The sequence below is a fragment of the Phaseolus vulgaris genome, chromosome 1 (genome assembly GCF_051622355.1).
Source record: "Phaseolus vulgaris cultivar YP4 chromosome 1, ASM5162235v1, whole genome shotgun sequence".
Taxonomy (NCBI): Eukaryota; Viridiplantae; Streptophyta; class Magnoliopsida; order Fabales; family Fabaceae; genus Phaseolus; species Phaseolus vulgaris.
This window is the reverse complement of record NC_143498.1, coordinates 17,392,594-17,413,597: the sequence shown is the minus strand read 5'-3', so window position 1 is coordinate 17,413,597 and position 21,004 is coordinate 17,392,594. Positions and strand designations below refer to the sequence as shown.

The window sequence follows — 21,004 nt, the reverse complement described above, 5'->3', positions numbered from 1 at the left end:
CGCTACCCTGCTGGTTCGACAATCCGTCCACCGAAAGCACCCAACGGAAATCATCCCCCTCAACTCGTGCTGCTTCAGACGAGAGCTCGACCACGAAATCTGCGAAGATCTGCCCCTTGATCGGGCCTCGGGGCTCATACTTAATATCAAACTCCGACAGCTCCACTGCCCACTTCACCATCCTCCCAGCAACGTCAGGCTTCTTCAAGACCTTCTGGATGGGCAAGTCGGTCATCACCAGTATCGTGAAGCTATGGAAATAGTGGCGTAACCTCCTCGCCGAAAAGACTACTGCCAGTGCAGCCTTCTCCAGGGCCTGATACCTCGTTTCGGGGCCCTGCAGCACCTTACTAACAAAGTAAATGGGCTTTTGAGCCTGATCTTGGTCCTGGGCGAGCACCGCACTCACCGCCCTCTCAGTTACAGCAAAATACAACCTGAGAGGGGTTCCCACCAGCGGTTTGCACAAAACCGGCGGGCTCGCCAAATACTCCTTCAGCTTGACGAAGGCTTCTTCACACTCCTTCGTCCAGGCAAACTTGTTATTCCGCCTTAAGCACTGAAAATATGGATGGCCCTTCTCTCCGCTAGCTGACACGAAGCGAGACAGTGCGGCCATCCGGCCTGTAAGCTGTTGTACTTCCTTCACAGTGGTCGGGCTCCTCATCGCCAAGATGGCGGCACACTTATCAGGGTTGGCTTTTATTCCTCTCTCAGTTAAGAGGAAACCCAAGAACTTCCCAGCCTCCACGCCAAAAATGCACTTCTCCGGATTCAGCTTTAACCTAAACTTGGCGATCGTAGTGAACAACTCCTCCAAGTCCGCGACGTGCTTGCTTTTCTCTGGCGAGGTCACGACCATGTCATCCACGTATGCTTGCACATTCCTTCCCAGCATTGGTGCAAGGACCCGATCCATCAACCTCTGGTACGTGGCCCCCGCGTTCTTCAGCCCAAACGGCATCACCTTGTAGCAATAGCACGATCTCTCGGTCATGAAGGCAATCTTCTCTTCATCCATGGGATGCATCTTGATCTGGTTATACCCCGAGAAGGCATCCAGGAAACTTAACAACTTGCACCCTGCAGCACTGTCCACCAGGGCGTCTATGCTTGGTAAAGGATATGAGTCCTTCGGGCAAGCCTTATTCAGATCAGTGAAATCGACGCACATGCGCCATTTCCCATTACTCTTCTTCACCAGCACGACATTGGCTAGCCAATCGGGGTACTGTACCTCCCTGATATGGCCTGCAGCGAGGAGTTTCTGTGTTTCGTCTCTAATCGCCTGCCTCCTCTCCTCGTTGAACTTCCTTCTCCTCTGCCGCACTGGTCTCACCTGGTTGTCCATTGCCAAATGATGGCACAAGAAGTCGGGATCAATCCCGGGCATGTCCGAAGCGGACCATGCAAACGCATCCAGATGCCGCTCTATCACCTTGGCGATCTGGTCCTGGAGCTCGACCTCCAGAGATCTTCCCAGCTTGAAGATCTTTCCCCCGATCTCTCTCTCGAGCCACTGCTCGACGGGTTTTGGCCTGGTTTCTCTGGCGATCCCCAGCTCCCTCGCTTCCTCAGGGCGATTCCTTGCCTCCTCTTCCTCTAAACCGGCGTTCCCCTCCCCCAGCTCAGCGTCCACCATCACTACGTCACTTCCGGCGGTCTCTTCTATTATCGTCGATCTGGGCTTCACACCAGGAGGCGGGGTGGTTGTCACGTAACTCACAGACCTTTTGTTTTTCAGGCTATTCTCATAGCACTTCTTCGCTTCTTTCTGGTCGGATTTGATGGTGATCACCACCCCCTCCATAGACGGCAACTTCACCTTCATGTGCCGGGTCGACGGTATAGCGCCTATTCTGTTGAGCGTGGGTCTTCCCAGCAGAATGTTGTATGCTGAAGGGGCGTTTACGACAAGGTATTTGATTTTCTCTGTTCTCGAACCCGCCTCATCTGTAAACGTGGTCCTCAACTCGATGTACCCCCTGACCTCCACCTGGTCACCAGTGAAACCATACAAACATCCTCCATAGGGCCTCAGCTGGTCAAGGGGTAACTCTAACTGCATGAAAGTCGGCCAGAACATCACGTCTGCCGAGCTTCCTTGGTCCACCAGAACCCTGTGGACCTTCCTCCCCGCCGTGATCAACGAGATGACTATGGGATCGTTGTCATGAGGCACAACGTCCCGAAGATCTTGCTTGGTGAACGTAATGTCCACATCCGGCGAGTGGTCCTCAAACATATCCACCGTCATCACAGACCTCGCATACCTCTTCCTCTGTGATGCGGTGCATCCACCACCCGAGAAACCTCCTGCAATGGTGTGGATTTCCCCGTGGGTAGGCATCTCGTGCTGCTGAGCCTCTCCACCTGCTGGTTGGGAGCTCGACGCGCCCCCCGTCCTTCTGTCCAGCAAGTAGTCGTTTAGGAACCCGCTTTTGACCAGATCGTCGAGCTGGTATCCTAAAGCCAAACACGAATCCACGGTGTGGCCAAAGCCCTGGTGGAACTCACACCAGGCGTTTGGCTTTGGTCCTAGCACCTTGTCGCCCACCTTCTCGGGCGCTTTCAACCTAGCTGATATGTTGGGAATGGCGATCAGGTCCGCCAATCCCATGACAAACTTGTGCTTAGGTGGGCGATTGTACTCCCGGCGTGCTGGTTGCGGGCGTCCTTGGCCCCTGCCCTTGTTCTTCCTTGGGTCATAAGGATGGCGAGTCCTCTGATCCCTCCTGGTCGCCGCTGTCACCAGCACCCTCTGCGGCTGGATCCTGGTCTGGGCACGTGGCCTGGCGGGAGCCACGCTGCCCCTCTTCTCGGCGACTTCACTCTCATCGGCGATGTGGGCCATCGCAAGTCGCCTGACCTCAGCAAACGTGGCAGGGTGAGCCCTGATCAATGCTTCGCAGAATGGTCCCGGCAGCACACCCTTCTTAAATGCATAGACTAGCATTTCTTCATCTTTGGCTGGCGATCGGACCATCTGCGCCCCAAAACGATTCAGGTAGTCCCTGAGGGACTCTCCCTGATACTTCCTTATGTCAAACAAATCATAAGACACCCTGGGCGGTGCCTTGTTCACGATGTACTGCTCGACGAAGATCTTTGAAAACTGTTGGAAGTTGGTTATGTGACCTGTAGGCAGGCTCACGAACCATTCCAGCGCCGTTCCCTGGAGTGTGCTCACAAACATCTTGCAGTACACGGCGTCTGATCCTCCCGACAGCATCATCTGCGTATGGAACGTGGTGAGATGAGCCTCAGGATCCTCCACGCCGGTAAAAACAACCTTCACAGGTACCACACTCGCAGGGATAGACGTGTCAGTAATCGCCTGAGCGAAAGGCATAGGAAAAACACGAGGCGGCGTTGACGGCGCGACCTCTTCAGCGACTGAACGCCCTCGCTGCTCCTGAAGAGCTTGACGCAGCTCTTCAGTCACTTTGCTAAGCTCATCATTCCTGGCCCGAGAGGCGACCAGGTCCTCATGCATTCTCGCCTGCTCTATACGCGAGGCTTCCACATTCGCCTGCAACGAACGCATGATTTCCACCATCTGCGCCATAGTCATGGCGCTGGCGCCTTCAGCAGCAACGGGCGCAACTGGACTTGAACGGTTGCTTCTCATTTTTCTCATGAAAACTTGGCAAATCACAGAGTGCAATGAACCACACCTTCTTCAGCGACGATCGATTCAGCGATCAATCGGTCGGAACTTCGCGAAACTTCGCAAGAAACCTCAAGAACACAGCGAACCTCCACAGAAACCTGCAACTCCACCAGAAACCACCGCTCCTTCCACGAAAAACCAAAACGAGCCAAAGAACTCAGATCTCACCGAACAAATCTCGCGTAAGCAGCAGAAAACTTCACCTCACCGAACAAGAACCCAAACGAACGGTGGAAAGTGCAAATTCACCGAATAAAACCTAGACGAACAGCGAACAATGGTTGCACCAGCACACAACCACACAGAAAACTGCAAAAACCTCCAAGAACTCACGTTGTGGATGGGAACAGGTTTTACACGGCCCCACGGTGGGCGCCTGATGATCTTGCCTGTTGACCAGAACGCTGGAGCTTTGCCTCGTCAAACTTGGATCGACGTATGCGCCGCGCTTGCCTCCGTCCTTCGCCGCGATCCACCTCAAGAACCTGCAAAAGAACAGAACGGCGCCGCTGCGGCCGATCGCACTCCAACGCCCAAGTCAGTGACCGAACCACCAATTACTAAGAGTAACACTCAACTCTCAAGGAACCGTGAGCCAGTTCTCTCTCAGTATACTCAAGAACTCGCAAGCGTAAAGAAGACAATCTGAACGTGCGTACCTCAGAAGTTCGTTGGGAAACCCTTATATACCTGGACACTTTCTCTCTCCTGGCAGTTACACATCTAGACACGTGGCTCGCATCCAGCTGTACACGTGCCATCATCTGGAGCCTCCTTGACTTGGGCGCTGCTTCTGACTCTCTTTTGGCTAAGTTACTTATGCATGATACTACTCAGTGCATAGTTGTCTTGGAGCGCGATCTCTACTGGGATTGGCGAGTTAGGGTGCCTTCGTATACACCTTCCCTGTGGTCTCGCCGGCCGCCTTCATGATCTGCACCGCCTGTTTCACCGTGTATGCTCAAGCAAGCTGTCCCCCGACCTCATCCTCTGGCCAGCTGGGAAATTTCTATCTGCCTTTATCTCCGGCGATGTCCTTGTTTCGGCGATCTCTGATCACTTGGTCGCCTGGGTTTACATCTGGCGACTTCATCTTTAACCCGGTGACCGCCGGTTCTGGTGTGCTGGAGATCGGAGCACGCCAACTTAATAACTGGCGACTACACGAGCCCCCCGACCTCCTTCCCTTCTGCCAACCTAGCGTCTCATCAACACGCCTATACAGTAGCCTGACGCCACGTCATCACTTCCGATTACCAGGGCGGTACACTTACTATTTGGACCCCTAAAGTGAGTCCAATTTTTTACAACTTGTTTTATTCTTTAAGAAGATCTTAAGGAAGAACATTTGATATTCTGGTCTTTGCCCATTTCTCCTTTTGGTGAGGTCTGTTAGATCCTTGGTGGGTGATGACTTTCTACGGCAAGAACACTGCGTTTGTCAGAAGTAATAATTGTCCCTAAGGACGGATATCGATCCCACAAGGAACAATGAATTATCAAGTACAATAATCGCTAAATATAAAAAAAAACAATAAACAGAGTGTTGAATTGAGTGTCTTGGCAATGATAAATAAGAAAACAGACAAAATATTAGTTGTTTCAAGTTGGAAAAATAGGGATTAGGTTTTATCTCTCTCACTCTCATGTATTTTGATTAGCATGTCAATATTAAGTTCTTTGATTGAAATTGATGCTCGTAAAAAATTCATTTATATCGATATCTCGCATATAAAATTCTTAAGAATGTTTCCTAAATATCGATCTCTCGCATCTTATAAAAATAATCAGACGTTAATGACAATAAACATTTCAAGTCTATCTCTAGCACTCAAATATGTTAAGTATTAATGTTTAGGTCCAAACCCTAAAAATACCTCTCGGTCAGATTTAAGATTCTCAATTTTTCACGGAAAGTTAAAATTAAAACAATAATAACAATAATCAATCAAGAACTGAATATTAATATATAAGATTATTACCTTAATACATCAGAGTTTGAGTAGATTACTCTAGAATTAGCCACACATACTTCTAGCACCTTCCATTCTCCCAATGGGTTACAATTCACTCTATGGTGTTTTCCTCTTAATCTAGCACACTAGGGTTGAGCCTCTAGCCCTCTATTTATCCTAGTTTTCTAGGGTTAGGTCGCTTCCTGTGTCACGCTAATGGGACCCAATCTTTCTCTGCATCATTTTCCATTCTGGGACCTTCCACCTTTTTCTTTTTAGCTCAAATTATTCTCCTTTACTCCAAATCTTCAATCCTCCCTAAAAATTTGCAATTAACACCAAGTTTGGGAATAAAATGCTCTTATTCAAATAAAGCTCATAAAAAATGTAAAATGTATAAATTTATAAATTATGGATTATTTTATATATAAATTAACAATAAATCATTCTAAGTGTTTATATTTTATTATGAAATATTACAGAACTTAGTGCAGGAGAGAGAGATTGATTGTGGAAGTTTCTTTTTCCTTCTAAAAACACAATTTGCATGGTTTATGGTTTGGGATTGGAGGTAATTAAACCCTTTGATGTTTTAGTTCATCCTATTCATCTTTTGTTTCCTTATATTACAAGGAATGTTCAAGGTATGAGAATTTAAGCTTTAATTCAAAATATCAGTTGAATTTATAAATGAGGAAGTGATTGGATGGTGATTTTAACCTTGCACGTAAGAAATTGCATAAATAGATGGAGTATGGAATTTGATAAAGTATAGAGCAAATTTGTTTGTGGTAGAATTTGGTAATTTGTTGAATAATGGAGTTTTTGGTAGCCCGTTGTTGTTATGCGCATTTGTATTGAAATTGTAGACTTTGATGAGTTTGATTCATTTACGTTATTGAATTATGTGTGAGAGGTTGTATAGGATTTAATGATTGTTAATTATATATTAGAAATGTAAGGAAATAGTAATTATAGATGTATAAAATATAATTAGAACTATTTTAACAAGATTTAAGCTATAAACTTTTGTGTTTTCAAGTTCATTAACCTCTAAATTAAAATGAACTAATCGTAATTTGAAAGTGATGATTTACGAATAAGAATGTCATTAACCAAAATTGAAATATGTATTAAATTTGGAGTGAATTATGTTTAAAAGGAAAAGCATAGAACTAATGAGTTTAGTTTTAGTTAAGATTGGTGCATTGAATATGATGTAATTAATGTGTAAAATTATTGAGTTTGTATAACCTTTTACTAGATAAAATTCAAAGTTATTTAATGTGTAAAATGTTAATAATGTATAAAAATTTCATATATGAGCATGTTACAACATCTTCAGCAACCCTTTCCTTCCATTTTTGTATGCTTCCAATCACACAATTAGCAATAAATGGAGAGAGAAATCATTGACATTTGACACTAATAAGAATATTCTCAAAATCAGTGAAAAACATTATTAATGAAGATGGAGAACAATGAATATTTTTCTTTTAATTTTGCTGTCCTTTCGGTGATACGAACTTGGTATAAAAAAGCATTAATAAGAGGTGGAGGTGGTTCCTTTGGTGTGAGTTTGTAGTACCACTACAAAAGAATTTCATAAATACTCAATAAAAAAATTAATTAAAGAGGTCAATTAAAAAAAAGGGTGGAACAACCTACCATGCCCATAAATTAATCACGTCATAACGTTTAATAAAATAAATATTTTATAAATTCATAGCTGCTAAACATGCCATGGAGACAAAATTTGTAACAAAAATCTGTTTTCAGAAGCTTAAAATATAAATATTCATTTCATTTTAAAATTTATATTTTCCTAGAGTTAAAGATAAAAGTATTACACTTTAATGCATTTTAATATAAATAAATCTTTTAACACTATGGTTGATTAGGTATAATAAGCTTTTCTAGAAAAGTTTTTTTTTCTAATACTACTATAATGGTGTTAATTTCTAATTTTAAAACGTTTTTAAAAGACTTCCCCTTTTTGTTTCTTTTCCTTTTGTTATTATGAAACAAATATAATACTAATTTATAAGCAATGCTTACATGAGAATCCATATCCTCTTTGGTCATATTCTCCTTTTTTATTTGCAAGACTCAAATCGATTTCCAATGTGTAACAACTGGCTAAGGAATGAATTTTAAATGGCTAGGGTTCATCACGAGGCTAAGATCTACTTGGACCCATTATATCATGAGTTCCATATTAATTATATGAAGATGCTCGTGTAATGTAGGTTCTGAGTTTTTATTTTTTTTATTTCTAATGTAATATATAAATATATTATCTTGGGTGGTTACTTTTCTTTTCACTAAGTTTTGAATATGAATCTTACTTTTATATTTTTGTATATATTAATTATAAATTACTAAAGTCCAACAAAAGTTATAATTAGATGATTAATGATATTTTCAATATAAAAAATGTTTGAAGTTTTTGTTCATATTATTATTATTATGGAGACGATTAGCATATCTCGACTTCTTTTTTTAAATAATAATGTATAATTTAAAAGAAGAATTAAAAACCAAAACATTTATAATAAATAATAAATGTAACTTGTTTATTATGTTTTCACTTTCAACTCTTCTACTTCTTTCTTCTATAAGAGAATCTACAAGAAACTAAGCATTTTGTTTTGGTTGAATAATGTCATATATTTTCCATACTTGTAATCATAGAGTTTTCTATTTTCATTTTTCTCTCTCATGAAAATGTGTGGCATAACAGGAAGGTCAATGTGTCAAACAGTGAAGAGAAAAAAAAATGAAAAAAAAACTTCATTTTGATCTTTAAGAAATATGTTTGTTAATATTCAATTTTAATGCTACAAATTTATGTATAAATATTGCTCCCACCACTAAAAAAATATGGATCGGTTCATGTTTTAATTTCCTCAGCATTTTATATTGGTTATTTTGTTTGTATTTTATATATAGTATAAGGATTTATATTTTATATGATAAATAAGTGTGTGAATAAATTTATTTTAATTAAATTGAAATTATACTAAAAAAATTAATTACCTTAAATGATGTGTATGAATATGTGAATGGAAGGTGTAGTTAGCAATTAATTTTAAGTTTTGAATGATGTTTTTTTTTAACAAACATAAACAGAAATTAAGAGAAAAAGAATAGAAAGGGGCGAGTTGAGAAAATGAGTAAGGGTGTGAATAAAGTTTTGAATTTTCATCTTAATTTCAAAGCTCACCCTACTTGTTTTCCTCTTCTCTCACCATTCTTTCTTCTTCTCCTTAGTTCATGTTCCAAATTCTTTCATTTTTCAGTAGACTTCCTTTCATAAATCTAGTCAAGGGGAAATTTATATAACTCAATCCTGAAAACCTTGCTTTGAATAAGTTTCTTTCTCCATTTTTCACTATCATCCATGGCTCACGAGTTGATTTGGAAGAAGGTGTTTTTAGAACTAAAGCTTGATTTAAGGTGTGTTGACGATTAAGGTTTACGTTTTAGGCAATTAAGAAGTTTTTTAAACACATTTGCTTTACGTGCTTCACTCACATCTTGAAAACCTAGATATTCTAGAATACAAGGAACCCGGGTTAAAGGAAGTTATTTCAATCTTTAATGTTTTTTTAATCAGCAAATAATAAACATATATAGAAATGAGCATTTCAGGGATGCTCCAACCCCTATACAAAAAACATTGATACCTTCTTTCTTATATATTCCATCCACCTAACCAACCTTAAACAACCTATAAAATTATAACCTTAAACCCCACCCACCCAGGCTATAATGTGTTTCCTTCCTTACTACAATACATCATGATCAGGAAAAATAGTTATACACAAGATCCAATAATCTAGAATGGAGATTCCTCAAACAGATTTTAAGACAACACATCATAAATATCGTAATGATAATTCTTTTCCAATGCAAAATCACCTTACATTGATCTAGGTGGTAGAGACTATGACACTAGAGGTCTTCCACATTTCGTCTTCCAACTTCAACCTTTACTCCTCACTGAGCTTCTTATTCGTACCAGTACATCCCTGATACACACATTGAAGTATGTGTGATTTGTTGCACTGATATTGCACACTGCCTGCATTATAACCTCTTCTTTTTAAACCCTACTTATTGTATCCCAAAGAGCCAAAACAAATGAGCATATCACTAGATTCAATAGAACAGATAACAAAAAATATTTCCCTCAAATCATAACATTTCTAGACACAATTTTGGACACTAAACCCAATTAGATAGGAGAACATTGCTTTAGGTATCTTATTTTTAATCCAAGACCAAACGTTCGACTGACCCAAGCAAAATATTTCATGAACATATAACCTTAAAATTTTGGATTAGAAATGTATGGTTGAATATTAAGGGGTTTTTGAATGAATGGTTGTGCATGAAAATTTAATAGAATTATGTCTTAATTTAAAAGATTGTTATTTGTTTGAAATGTATAGAATCATAATTATATTGTGCATGCCTAATGGCTATAAGTATATAAGTATAGCATAGAAATTGAGTGTTAATTTATAGTATGTAGAAATTTTATATCCAATTACTTGTATGACGATAAAATAATACATATTAGATTGATTGTGAATAAATGTACGTATATATAGAATTTTACTAAAAAAATAAGTGAAAATGTGTATCTATATTATTTTTTATAAAGATTTGGTTGAATAGTTGTTTGAAAACATTTCTACGAGGGTAACTTATAACTTGTAATTTGAGTTGAAATTTGGGTGAGAAAGTTATGTTAAGTTTTAGATAAATTCTTGGCTTGTGTTAAATCCAAGTTTAGTAATCATGTGTTTGGATTTTATTGTGTGTTTAAATAAGTAGATGTAAAACATGATTTTATATGTATCAAATCATGATATACACAAAGTATCCGATTTAGATAAATAGATGCAAGTTGTGTGGCTGGAAATATGCAAGTATTGTTTAATGTGGACTAAGTTTGAAAGATGCATGCAGTATGTGTATCCTCTTCAAATTATAAGTTTTTGTTTGAATAAACACAAACCGAGTATATTTAGTGGGGGTGTTCATGGATTGAATTTTTCAAAATCCAGTATAGATCCAATCCAAATCCAATAAAATAGATTGGATCTAAAATCCATATCCATTTTAATTGGATCATATTGATTTGGATATTTTCATTTCAATTTAAATTGGATTAAATATAGATTAAATCAAATTTGTCAATTAGATTAAATTTGATGTGTGATTGACCTAATCGATATAATGTGTGTATCGATCGGACACAGACCCAACTTGATTTGGTCTAACCTATTCCAATTCGTCTTGATCCCACTTGAGCCCTACTCGACCTAGATATAGTTGGACTTAGCTCGATCTTGACCCGACCTAAACTAATCTCGATCGACACTCGACCTGGACCCAATACAACTCGATTGAATGTGGGGTCAGACCAACTCATCTCGACATGACATGGATCAACTCAACTTAGTTTGACATGGCCCTATCTCGATATGACCCGATGTCTCAGCCAAAAATAGGCCCATTTCTAGGGATGGCAATGTGGGTTGACCCGTCGCGCATAGGCCCACACCCGCATAGAATATGCAGGTTGATTTTACTAGCTACCCCGCAGGCCAGCCTGCATAAGAAATTATTTTTTTTAAAATTAATACAAAATAATTTTTTAAATAAAAACTTTGAATAAATTTAATTCTTCTTTTATTTAGAAACATTAGGTAAATGGTCTCATAATACTATTCTCACGACACATGCGTAATAAGATGTGAGTAAAGTTTTTGGAATGTGAAATATGAGGCTACATGAAGAAAATATGGGGGTGTAGAAAGAAATTTCTATATTTTTAAGTTATGCAGATCGTGTGGGCCAGCGGGTTGGAATAGGCAGTCTGACCCACGTTTTTCTCAACGGGTCGTGGGTCGACCTCATGGCCGCCCCACTTTGCCATCCCTACCAACTCTACTTGACTTGACCTAACCCAATCCATCTTGGTCCCACCTAGGCCCGCCTATACATAGATCTGACCTGACTTAGTACACTTAGCCTGACTAAACTTAGTGTTACCTAGGCCTTGCCTAACTCGGTTGAACATGGCCCAATCCGATGTAGGCTTGATGTCACAGGCTATTAGGGGCCCAACTTGAATTGCCATACTTGACCCTGTTTGTCTAGATTTAAGTTGCACTTTAGCTCAAGCCAACTATAACTCAACTCAACTTGGGCCCGAGCTTTATCAGTTCAACAAGGGCATAAGTTACACTTGGGCCCGAGTCGACTTTGATTTGACTCAACCTGATCCTAGTCAACTCGACTCAACTTAAGCCCCGGTCGACTCTGGCTCAACTTATCCAGGCTCATGCTGACTCGACTTGACTTGACTTGACTTCGAGCCAAATCGACTCGACTTGGGTCAAGGTCGACTCTATTCGACCTGAGTTTGGCTCAAACCAATTCGGCATGGGTCTGTCCCAACTCGACTCGACCTTGGCCTCTAGTCTACTTAGCTTGATCTGGGCAGGTTGAACTGGCTCGACTCGACTTTGGTTAGGCCAATTTGGCTCGACCTAGGCTTGGTCTCACTTAGCTCGACATGTGCTCAGGTTAACTCAACTCGACTTGGACCTTGATTTACAGAGATTGACCAGGCCCACTTAGCTTAACTTGGGCCCGAATCCACTCAACTCGACCTTGTCTAGGTCGACTCAGCTAGACTTGAGTTGGGCTGACTCTACTTAACCTAGGTTGGGCCAACTTGGTTCAACCTAGGCCTAGGTCAAATCAATTCGAATTAGACCAAGGCGCACTCAGCTTTATCTAGACTCGGGCTGACTCAATTTGACTTGGTCTAACCAACTTGAATCGACCTTAGCTTAGACTAACTTAACTTATTTAGAGCTTGGGCCGACTCGACTCAACCTAGGTTCGAGCTAGACTTGAGCCCGGGCTGACTCTGACTAGACTCGACCTGGGTTTGGGTGTGTCACAGCCGAATCAACTTGACCTAGGCATGGGTCGACTGGACTTGACCTAGGCATGGGTCGACTGGACTCGACCTGGGCCTGGGTTAACTCGACTTGACTTGGGTCCAAGCTGAATTGACTCGACCTTCTCCTAGGTCGACTCGACATGATATTTGCCGAGCCTACTCGACTCGACTTGAGCCCGACCCAATACTACCTTACTTCGGCCTGACTCAACATACCATTTCATAACTTGAAACGATTGAGGCACACCTTGATTTTGGATTTTTAAAATTCATAAGTTATCCAATCCAAATCTAGTTAAATGGATTGGATTTAAAATCCAAAAATATGGATTTGGATTTGAAATAAATTCATTTAAATAAAATTAAAGTAATATGGATTTGCATAATTATGGATTGAATTTCACAATTTAGATTTTTTTTCGACCCTTAATAATAAGCTTTTCCTTTGAAACCCAATAACTATACTTCGTTTGAAGGACACAATCCTTAAGCATTTCATGGTACATGTCGAACTAATAAATTCTTATTATATTATCTAATGATTGTTATAAGAATTGTAGTGTAGGTTCTTCTACAGTGGAAACGATTATTGTGCTAAAATACTTAGGCTCCACTAAAGCGACTACAAATGCGTCTTGTTCAACAAATTTGTAGGATATTAAAGTCTCTCTAGGCACCAGACGCCCTCCTACAAAGCCACCACCACCTCCTGACATACCTTTCACTCCATCACCTACTCCAACTAGACAATCTACCACAGTTAGATAGTCAAATTAGTATAGCTAACCTTCCAAATCTCTTTTATCACACCATAATATGACATCGATCCCACAATAGGATTTTCATCTTTTGAAGTAGAGAATTGCATGGACTATGCCTCCAAAGTGACTCCACTATTTTGCAATGTACTTTTATCATCTCAAAACTTTATACAAAACAAACAACCATTTATTTCACAACTAGAATAACATAAAATGTCAAACTTTAGTTCATTTGCAACTTATGTTAATGTTTCAGATTTTGATTGATCACTGATAATTTCTTGTTTAAATCATGCTATGAAAGTTTTGTTATTCTCCATCAACGCTCATTTCTTTGATTGCCTTAAATTCTTGTCTTTGACAATGTTTTTGCGTGCAACTAAGTATGGTGTGACCTCATCTATGTTATTCAATGTATACGAATGTGCTTGCAGAATCTCCACAATTAAATATGCACCCGAAGATCAATACAAAATGCAATGAACCAAAATTAAGTAAAACATATGAAATGTAGATTATAAGTTATGTATTAATCAACTAACAATTCAAGATTCAATACAATTATTGTCGATACTACTTCTACTAGTTTTTATATAAAGTTTATCCTGACATAGGAATACTTTTAAAATTGGAGGAGTACTAGAAAATATAGTATATTAAATCTCAAATGAGAAGCTAAGGATCTTTTTAATGAACAAGTCTAACAAAAATTAAGCAACATAATGTTTAAATTACAAACTTCCCAAAATCTAACAATATTTGTCGAGGGTCGGACATTGTCATACCTAACACGTTCAACAAAAACACATTGTTATTCTTCACAATATATCTAATTAACTACTAATTAAATATAATAACAAAAATAAATATAAATTAAAAAAAAAACAGAACGTGAAAGCAACAACAAGAATATTAATTAAATATAATAACAAAAATAAATACGAATTAAAAAATTAATCCAAAATGCAAAAGCAACAATAGGGTCGATAGCACCACGAACAGCTAAAAGAGCGACAACATGATCAGTGGAAACAAAAGCGAGGGGAAGGTAGCAACAAGACTCTTAAGGGGAAAGGCGACGACAAGACCGATGATGAGAGGAGGCAGATAGTTACAAGATTAGTGAGGGAAGGGGAAGACAACAACAACCAGATGTAAAGGCATGGCTCAACATGATTGGTTGGCAATGGAAATGGAGCGACACCGTGAGAAAGGAAAATTTGGACAAAAGGAAAGTAAAAATGAGCGCGGGAAAAAAGTTTTGCTTTTTTACCCATATCTAATAATCATAATGTGCTTGAAATATCAAAATAAATATATAAACATAATACAAATATGTCTACAATTCTTTTATATAGTGTTTCAAAATATATCCCTTTTCATAGGACTTTAAATATGTACATAAAATTAAGACAATTATTCAAAAGAAATAAAAATTTTCATCATCAATCTTCTTACTGAGAAACTCTATCACTTGTAACATCATTTGCTCCCGTGTAAATACACGATCATCACAGATAAAGAAACAAACACAAACAAATAACAGGAAAGCTAGCTATATAAACAAATTCTATATAATTTCAATTTCAAATTAACAAACATAAATCATAAAGTCTCATACAATTTCTCAAATCATCAAGTGTCTATTAAAATTCAATATTCATCTTTCACATGTGAGACTTCCACTGACTCACAACACATAGACAATTGACTCTACTTTCGAAAGACTCGTGCGTTGACTTAGACTCAGAGATTTGCACATGTCACACTATATCACTATGAAATCCACACAACTATACGCATAAATAATATTAATATCATCTCTCTCCTAGTATGACAGGGTTAACTCATATAACAGGTCAAGTCAGTTATCTTTCAAAGAACTTACCCATTCACATGAACCTCTTTCGACTCTCACTACCTATAACTTCATCTATACGATTCAATTATCTCAATAGAGTCAGAATATCTCCTTCTAGACGAATCCTTAGTCAATGCACATCCTAAACAATCTTAACACGATATTTTCTTTCCTGGAAATACTATGTCTTGATTAAAATTTATATTCTGAACCTCACAAAATCCAACATCAAACAATCAAATCATACCAAATTTTAGAATTTCCAAAACACACTAGAATTCATCTACTAGTCATTTAAATGTCTAATTAAAGAGATTTTCAATTAATTATACATGAAATAAAAGTTTACATAATTTATAAGTAAAACTATACAAAAATAAATAAACCAACCTTTTAAAGGCAAAAATAAAATTTTAGTTTTTTTTGTTACAAAAATTCTAGCATGAGCGAAAATTCTCTCGCTTGAGCGAGAATCAAGCCGAGAGCACCCGAAACTTCATCTCAAGTCTCGCTTGAGCGAGAGAAGACCCGAGAGCAGCTTTTTTTTCATTTTATTCTTGCTTGAGCGAGAATTATCTCGCCTAAGCAAGATATGCAGAAAAATATGCATAATTCTGCTTAATTTCACCATTCAGAGTTAAACAAAATCCATTTCAACAACTCATTCATTTCAAAAGTAACTTACACTAATCAACTATACAAATCAACTAAATTTTCAGATTCAAACTAAATCTTCTACCATTAATCATCCATATCAAAATCAACATTTTTCACATTTTATTTCAAATAATACTACATTACTCAAACAATAATTCCTGCAAACCAAAATTAGAACTGGTGACCACGTCACCCCACATTCAAATCTTTTAGCCTAGGGTTCTATTGAAAATTTAAACTAGCTTCCCTTACCTGAACTTGAGTATATGCTCCCTAAGAGCTCCAAACTACCAAAAGCTCAAGGGTAGCCTAACTTGCACCATAGAGTCCTGATAAAAAATCTAACTATACCACTAGGACCCCAAGCTAACAGAGATTAACCATGAAGCTAAAAGTGTCACATGCAAAGCCTATGCAGGGACAAACCTAACAAGTTCAAAATTTAACTCAAAGAAAATAGTTAAATTGAACTTACTCTATCAGAGATTCTAATCGGGCAGTCTTGTAGATCTCGCTGCCAGTAGTCTAATGGCAGACTCCGATCGTCAAACTAATAAGCGAGGATGTTAGAATCTTAGAGAGAGAAAAAAGAAAAGAAAAAATGAACTTATAGAGAGATGGTGGTTATTTTGAAATGAAACCTAAATAACTGAATTTTTTATTTATATATTACTTTCATGTTAATAATAAAATATTCAAGTATCATTTAAAATATATCATTTCTACGCTAAACAAAATTTTTAGAACTTTACAATAATTTCTTTTTATGTATTATTTTCTATAAAAATTTACTTTTGTAAAAGAACCGCCATCCGGAACTTCAAATTTTAATATCTTTTAACACATAATTAAATAATTATTGATAACTGATATATAATATACTAATTAACATGTCGTTTATCTTAATAAAATTAAACTCAAATATCTCAAATAATACTTCGATGTCAAATTTTATATAAAAAAATATGGAAATGAAAAAAATTTAAAAATATCAATGGAATTATAATAATCATTGAGAAATCAAGTATTTTTTAGTAAATTATGAATAAAATTAGTAAATAATTTAGATAAATATTATAGTTATCAAAATTAATATTAATATAAGTAATTAATTTCTAAAATAATACACAATACCTTGAGTATATACATTCACAAAATATTTACTACCAATTTATTTGTATTAGACAAATTCAAGAGCTTCTTTTATTATTCAATAAATAAAATTTCTTTTACATTACCAACAAAAAGTAGCACTTCTTTGTAGTACTTACAATTATTGCATCAAATGCCTCAAAGGTGGTTGACTTTTTTGTTCAGACATTGAATGTCTAATGAATATTGGTCTTTTTTAAAAAAAATACTTCATTAAAACAAAACAAATAAATATTTTTTCTAATTTGTTCAATTTCATATTTTGCTCATGATTAATTGTTTTGATGCAAACACCGTACCATTTTTATTTTATTATTAGAAAAACAGAACAGATGCAAATCAATTCTGATCTTATACATTGCATCAAGCTACTTGTCAAAAACAATATTTTTTTATTAATTTAAATTGTTAAAAGTGCTGATTTTATAAAATTTACTTATTATATTTATTGGCTTTTGGTTTCACACCTTTCTCTCCTATTTGCATCACATTCAAGCAAGAAACTTATAATTATATTTAACTTACAAAACTTTCATTTAGTGAAATTTACTCGTAATTTTATATTTTTTAATAAAACATATTGATACTAAAAATATTAATATTTTAAAATATTAATAAATAACTCTATTAAACTGGATAAAGCTAAAACTCTTCAAGCAGCAGCAACTAATTAGTCTGTAATAAGAAACTCAAAAGAAACCTTTTTTATTAGTTCTAATTTATTAATAATGACATAATAAATATAAAATTCATTTATTCAATAATATGTTAGGAAATGTGCTCTTAATATAATAATAGTACATACACAAAACACAACAGACAAAAATGTTTCCACCTCCTTCCATAAATACAGTCATCAACCTTCATTTCTTTCTGTGCTTTCAGTTTAAACCTGAGATCCACTAAAAGTACACATTCCACACCTCTTCTTCTTTTCCTCAGATCTTCACACCAGAAGCCATGCTCAGAACATTAACCAGGTTCCTCATCTTCAACATCAGTCCCTTCATTCCCACTCATTCTAACATCATCTCACTTAACTAATTATTATTTGCTCCATGTCTTCTCTCTTCTTAACTAATCATCACTTGCAGGTTTCACTTTCTGTCTTTTAATTTAAACCTGCTTCTTCTGATTATGATTCACTAATTAATCTTTTGCAGGGTGTTCAAGCACACCAACCTTGCCAATGACTTGCTCCAAAAACGCAGCAGATTCTATGCAACTATGGTTGGTGGAAGAAGGTGAGTCTCTTTAAAGCTCTTTACTACCATTGCCAGACTTTTAAGTCCTGCTTCATTTAATGGTGCTATAATATATCTAAATTCTTTGTAAGGAAATGAAGTATAAATTTCATCCTTGATATATAGTAGAAACTTTTATTGTTTTCATTTATTCAAAGTTTGTATTTGTATAAATTGGTCTTCAAAATGTCAAAACTCCTCAAAATATCACAAAAGTAGCATAATTATGAATTACATCAGTTTTCTTTCTTCTGGGATCCGAGACATTTCCAAAATTTCCACTAGGTTGTTGTGATATTAGAGAAAAACGTAATTGTCTTTAAGTTTTCAATTTTCTTTCTTGAAATGAACAGATGGTGATGGTGTTGCTTGGAACTAACTTGGTTCAGATTTGAGTTTATATATATTCCACCAGATAGGAAGTTAAAACCTAAGAACTATATATATATCCTGTTCTTAACATCAGATGAAACCTACCCTATTACTCTCTCTCACTCTCTCTCTCTCTTCTGTGTCATCATCATTTACATAGATGTGAAGGGTCAATAGATAAGAAAGAAAAAGTGAAAGAAAAAGGGTCACTGCAAATCCAAGAGCAATAGTTAATTGAATTTGAGTGAGTGGCGTTGACAAAGAAAAAGCAACACAGTGTAGAATATATAGTTAAGTACATGACCTTGAAGTTAACAGAGACATATGGAAATAAATTTAAACAATGAGAAGTGAATTCCGTGGTGCTAGCTGCCTCCAATTTGCATGTTCTCATGCTGTAGATCTACCAAACACAAACAGCTAATTAACGCGATTCCATTGCCCAATTTTATTTTTTAACGACTCAGCAACTAACTAATAATGGATCCATATCCAGCACACAAATTTGAAATCATTTTCTTCTTGGTAACCACATTCTGATGTCTATCTTCTTTAAAAGTTGATTTTGAATTTGAATGTATAAAGAGTTTGTGAAAGTTGTAAATAAATGTTTATAGAAAAGAGATTTTGTTAAGAAAAGTCCTACTACAAGTTGGTATAGAGACAGAAAGAAAAAAAAAAGTAGGTAAACTTTGTTGTTCTAAATATGTGAAAGCAAATCCCATTAGCAAGGGTCCTTCCTTTCCTTGTTTGGTCTTACTTTTTGAAGTCATTAAGGAATATGCAATCTAAATCAATCTTGTAGGAAGAGGATTTGGTCCAAGACATCATCCTCCAACTTTGCGAAAAAGAAATTATGCTTTCTGATTTAGACGTGGAGATAAAGGTGATAGCATTATTTAGATAGAGGCCATCATCATTTATGAGTATTCCATTATTCCCATCATCCCATCTGCACAATATCTACTTCTTTTCTTCCCCCATCATCATTCACATTCACCCATTTCGCTTCCAAAAAGCAGGCTAGAGGGGAAAGTGGCACTCATAACAGGCTCGGCAAGTGGACTTGGCAAGGCCACGGCCCATCACTTTGTCCACCATGGGGCCCAAGTCATCATTGCTGACAATGACACCATCCTTGGGCCACAAGTTGCTAAAGAGTTGGGCCCATCAGCCCGTTATGTGGAGTGTGATGTTGCTGTGGAGGCCCAAGTTGCAGAAGCTGTGAATGTTGCCATGACCCACTATGGCAAGCTGGACATCATGTACAACAATGCTGGCATCCCAGGCCCATCATTTCCCCCAAGCATAGCAGATCTAGACCTTGATGAGTTTGACAAAGTCATGAGGATCAACATAAGGGGAATGATAGCTGGTATAAAGCATGCAGCCCGGGTCATGATACCCATGGGCTCAGGCTCCATTCTATGCACATCAAGCATAAGTGGGGTAATGGGTGGGCTTGGGCCTCATCCTTATACCATATCCAAGTTTGCAATCCCTGGGGTAGTCAAATCTGTGGCTAGTGAGTTATGCAAAGCTGGGGTAAGGATCAATTGCATATCCCCAGCTCCAATTCCTACACCTATGGTTTTGGCTCAAATGCAAAACTTTTATCCTGGTTTAACCCAAGAACAGTTAGAGGGTATTGTGACTGGGTTTGTTGGGCTCGAAGGTGCTAAGTGTGAGGACATTGATGTGGCAAGGGCTGCATTGTACTTGGCATCAGATGAAGCAAAGTTTATCTCAGGTCACAATCTCATAGTTGATGGAGGCTTCACCAGCTTTAAAAGTTTCTCATTCCCTTCTTCATATCAAACTGATTAACCTCAACAAACAAACTGTTAATTGAGTTTAACTTCTATGCACTGTCAGTGTAAATCAACCAATCCAAAATCATGTTAGGTATGATCTAAAATAACTATTAATTTATGATTGTAAGAGTGTAAAATTTCTTAGTACAAGCTATTTTCTCTTGTTAATTTGTGTGTTGTTTAATGATATGAGTGAGCATTTTCTGTCTACATATGTTTTGATCCAATGCACCTATTTTGAGATTCACTAAAGTCCCTAGGAAGGACAGCACAAGGGTGATGAGATCAAACTCTTGTGGTACATGTTTAAGGCATAGAGATAGGGATAAGAGTCCTACACATCTGGTCTGACCCAACCCAAGGGATGGTAGACATGACCAAGCTGTGGCCTATATTTCCTAATTCTTAAGGGTTACTTTTGTTTACTCACATTTATTGTGATGGGACATATGTGAGTGAAGGTACAAAACACTCCATTTCTACATATAAAAGTTTAATCTCCAAATTTTATTCTTATGAGGGTC

General features: G+C 37.5%; 1 protein-coding gene across 2 annotated transcripts; it reads left to right on the top strand.

The window, feature by feature from the left end:
• The first annotated feature begins 17,883 nt into the window (after positions 1-17,883).
• On the top strand, positions 17,884-20,690 carry LOC137813615 (zerumbone synthase). Of its 2 annotated transcripts, none has more exons than XM_068615968.2 (3): positions 17,884-18,030; positions 18,214-18,294; positions 19,689-20,690. In XM_068615968.2, exons 1-3 carry the CDS (start codon positions 18,011-18,013, stop codon positions 20,491-20,493), a joined length of 906 nt encoding a protein of 301 aa, XP_068472069.1. In that variant the 5' UTR covers positions 17,884-18,010; the 3' UTR covers positions 20,494-20,690. The 2 variants fall into 2 exon arrangements, with proteins under 2 accessions (XP_068472069.1, XP_068472068.1); XM_068615967.2 differs by having other exon boundaries at positions 19,686-20,690.
• Positions 20,691-21,004: the final 314 nt, after the last annotated feature.

Bases quoted from the DNA above. Each gene is read 5' to 3' on its own strand.
- LOC137813615 (XM_068615967.2), top strand. From the start codon at position 18,011: ATGCTCAGAACATTAACCAG. The intron at 18,031-18,213 runs GTTCCTCATCTT...AATCTTTTGCAG, and splicing joins ATGCTCAGAACATTAACCAG to GGTGTTCAAGCACACCAACC. The intron at 18,295-19,685 runs GTGAGTCTCTTT...GCTTCCAAAAAG, and splicing joins ACTATGGTTGGTGGAAGAAG to CAGGCTAGAGGGGAAAGTGG.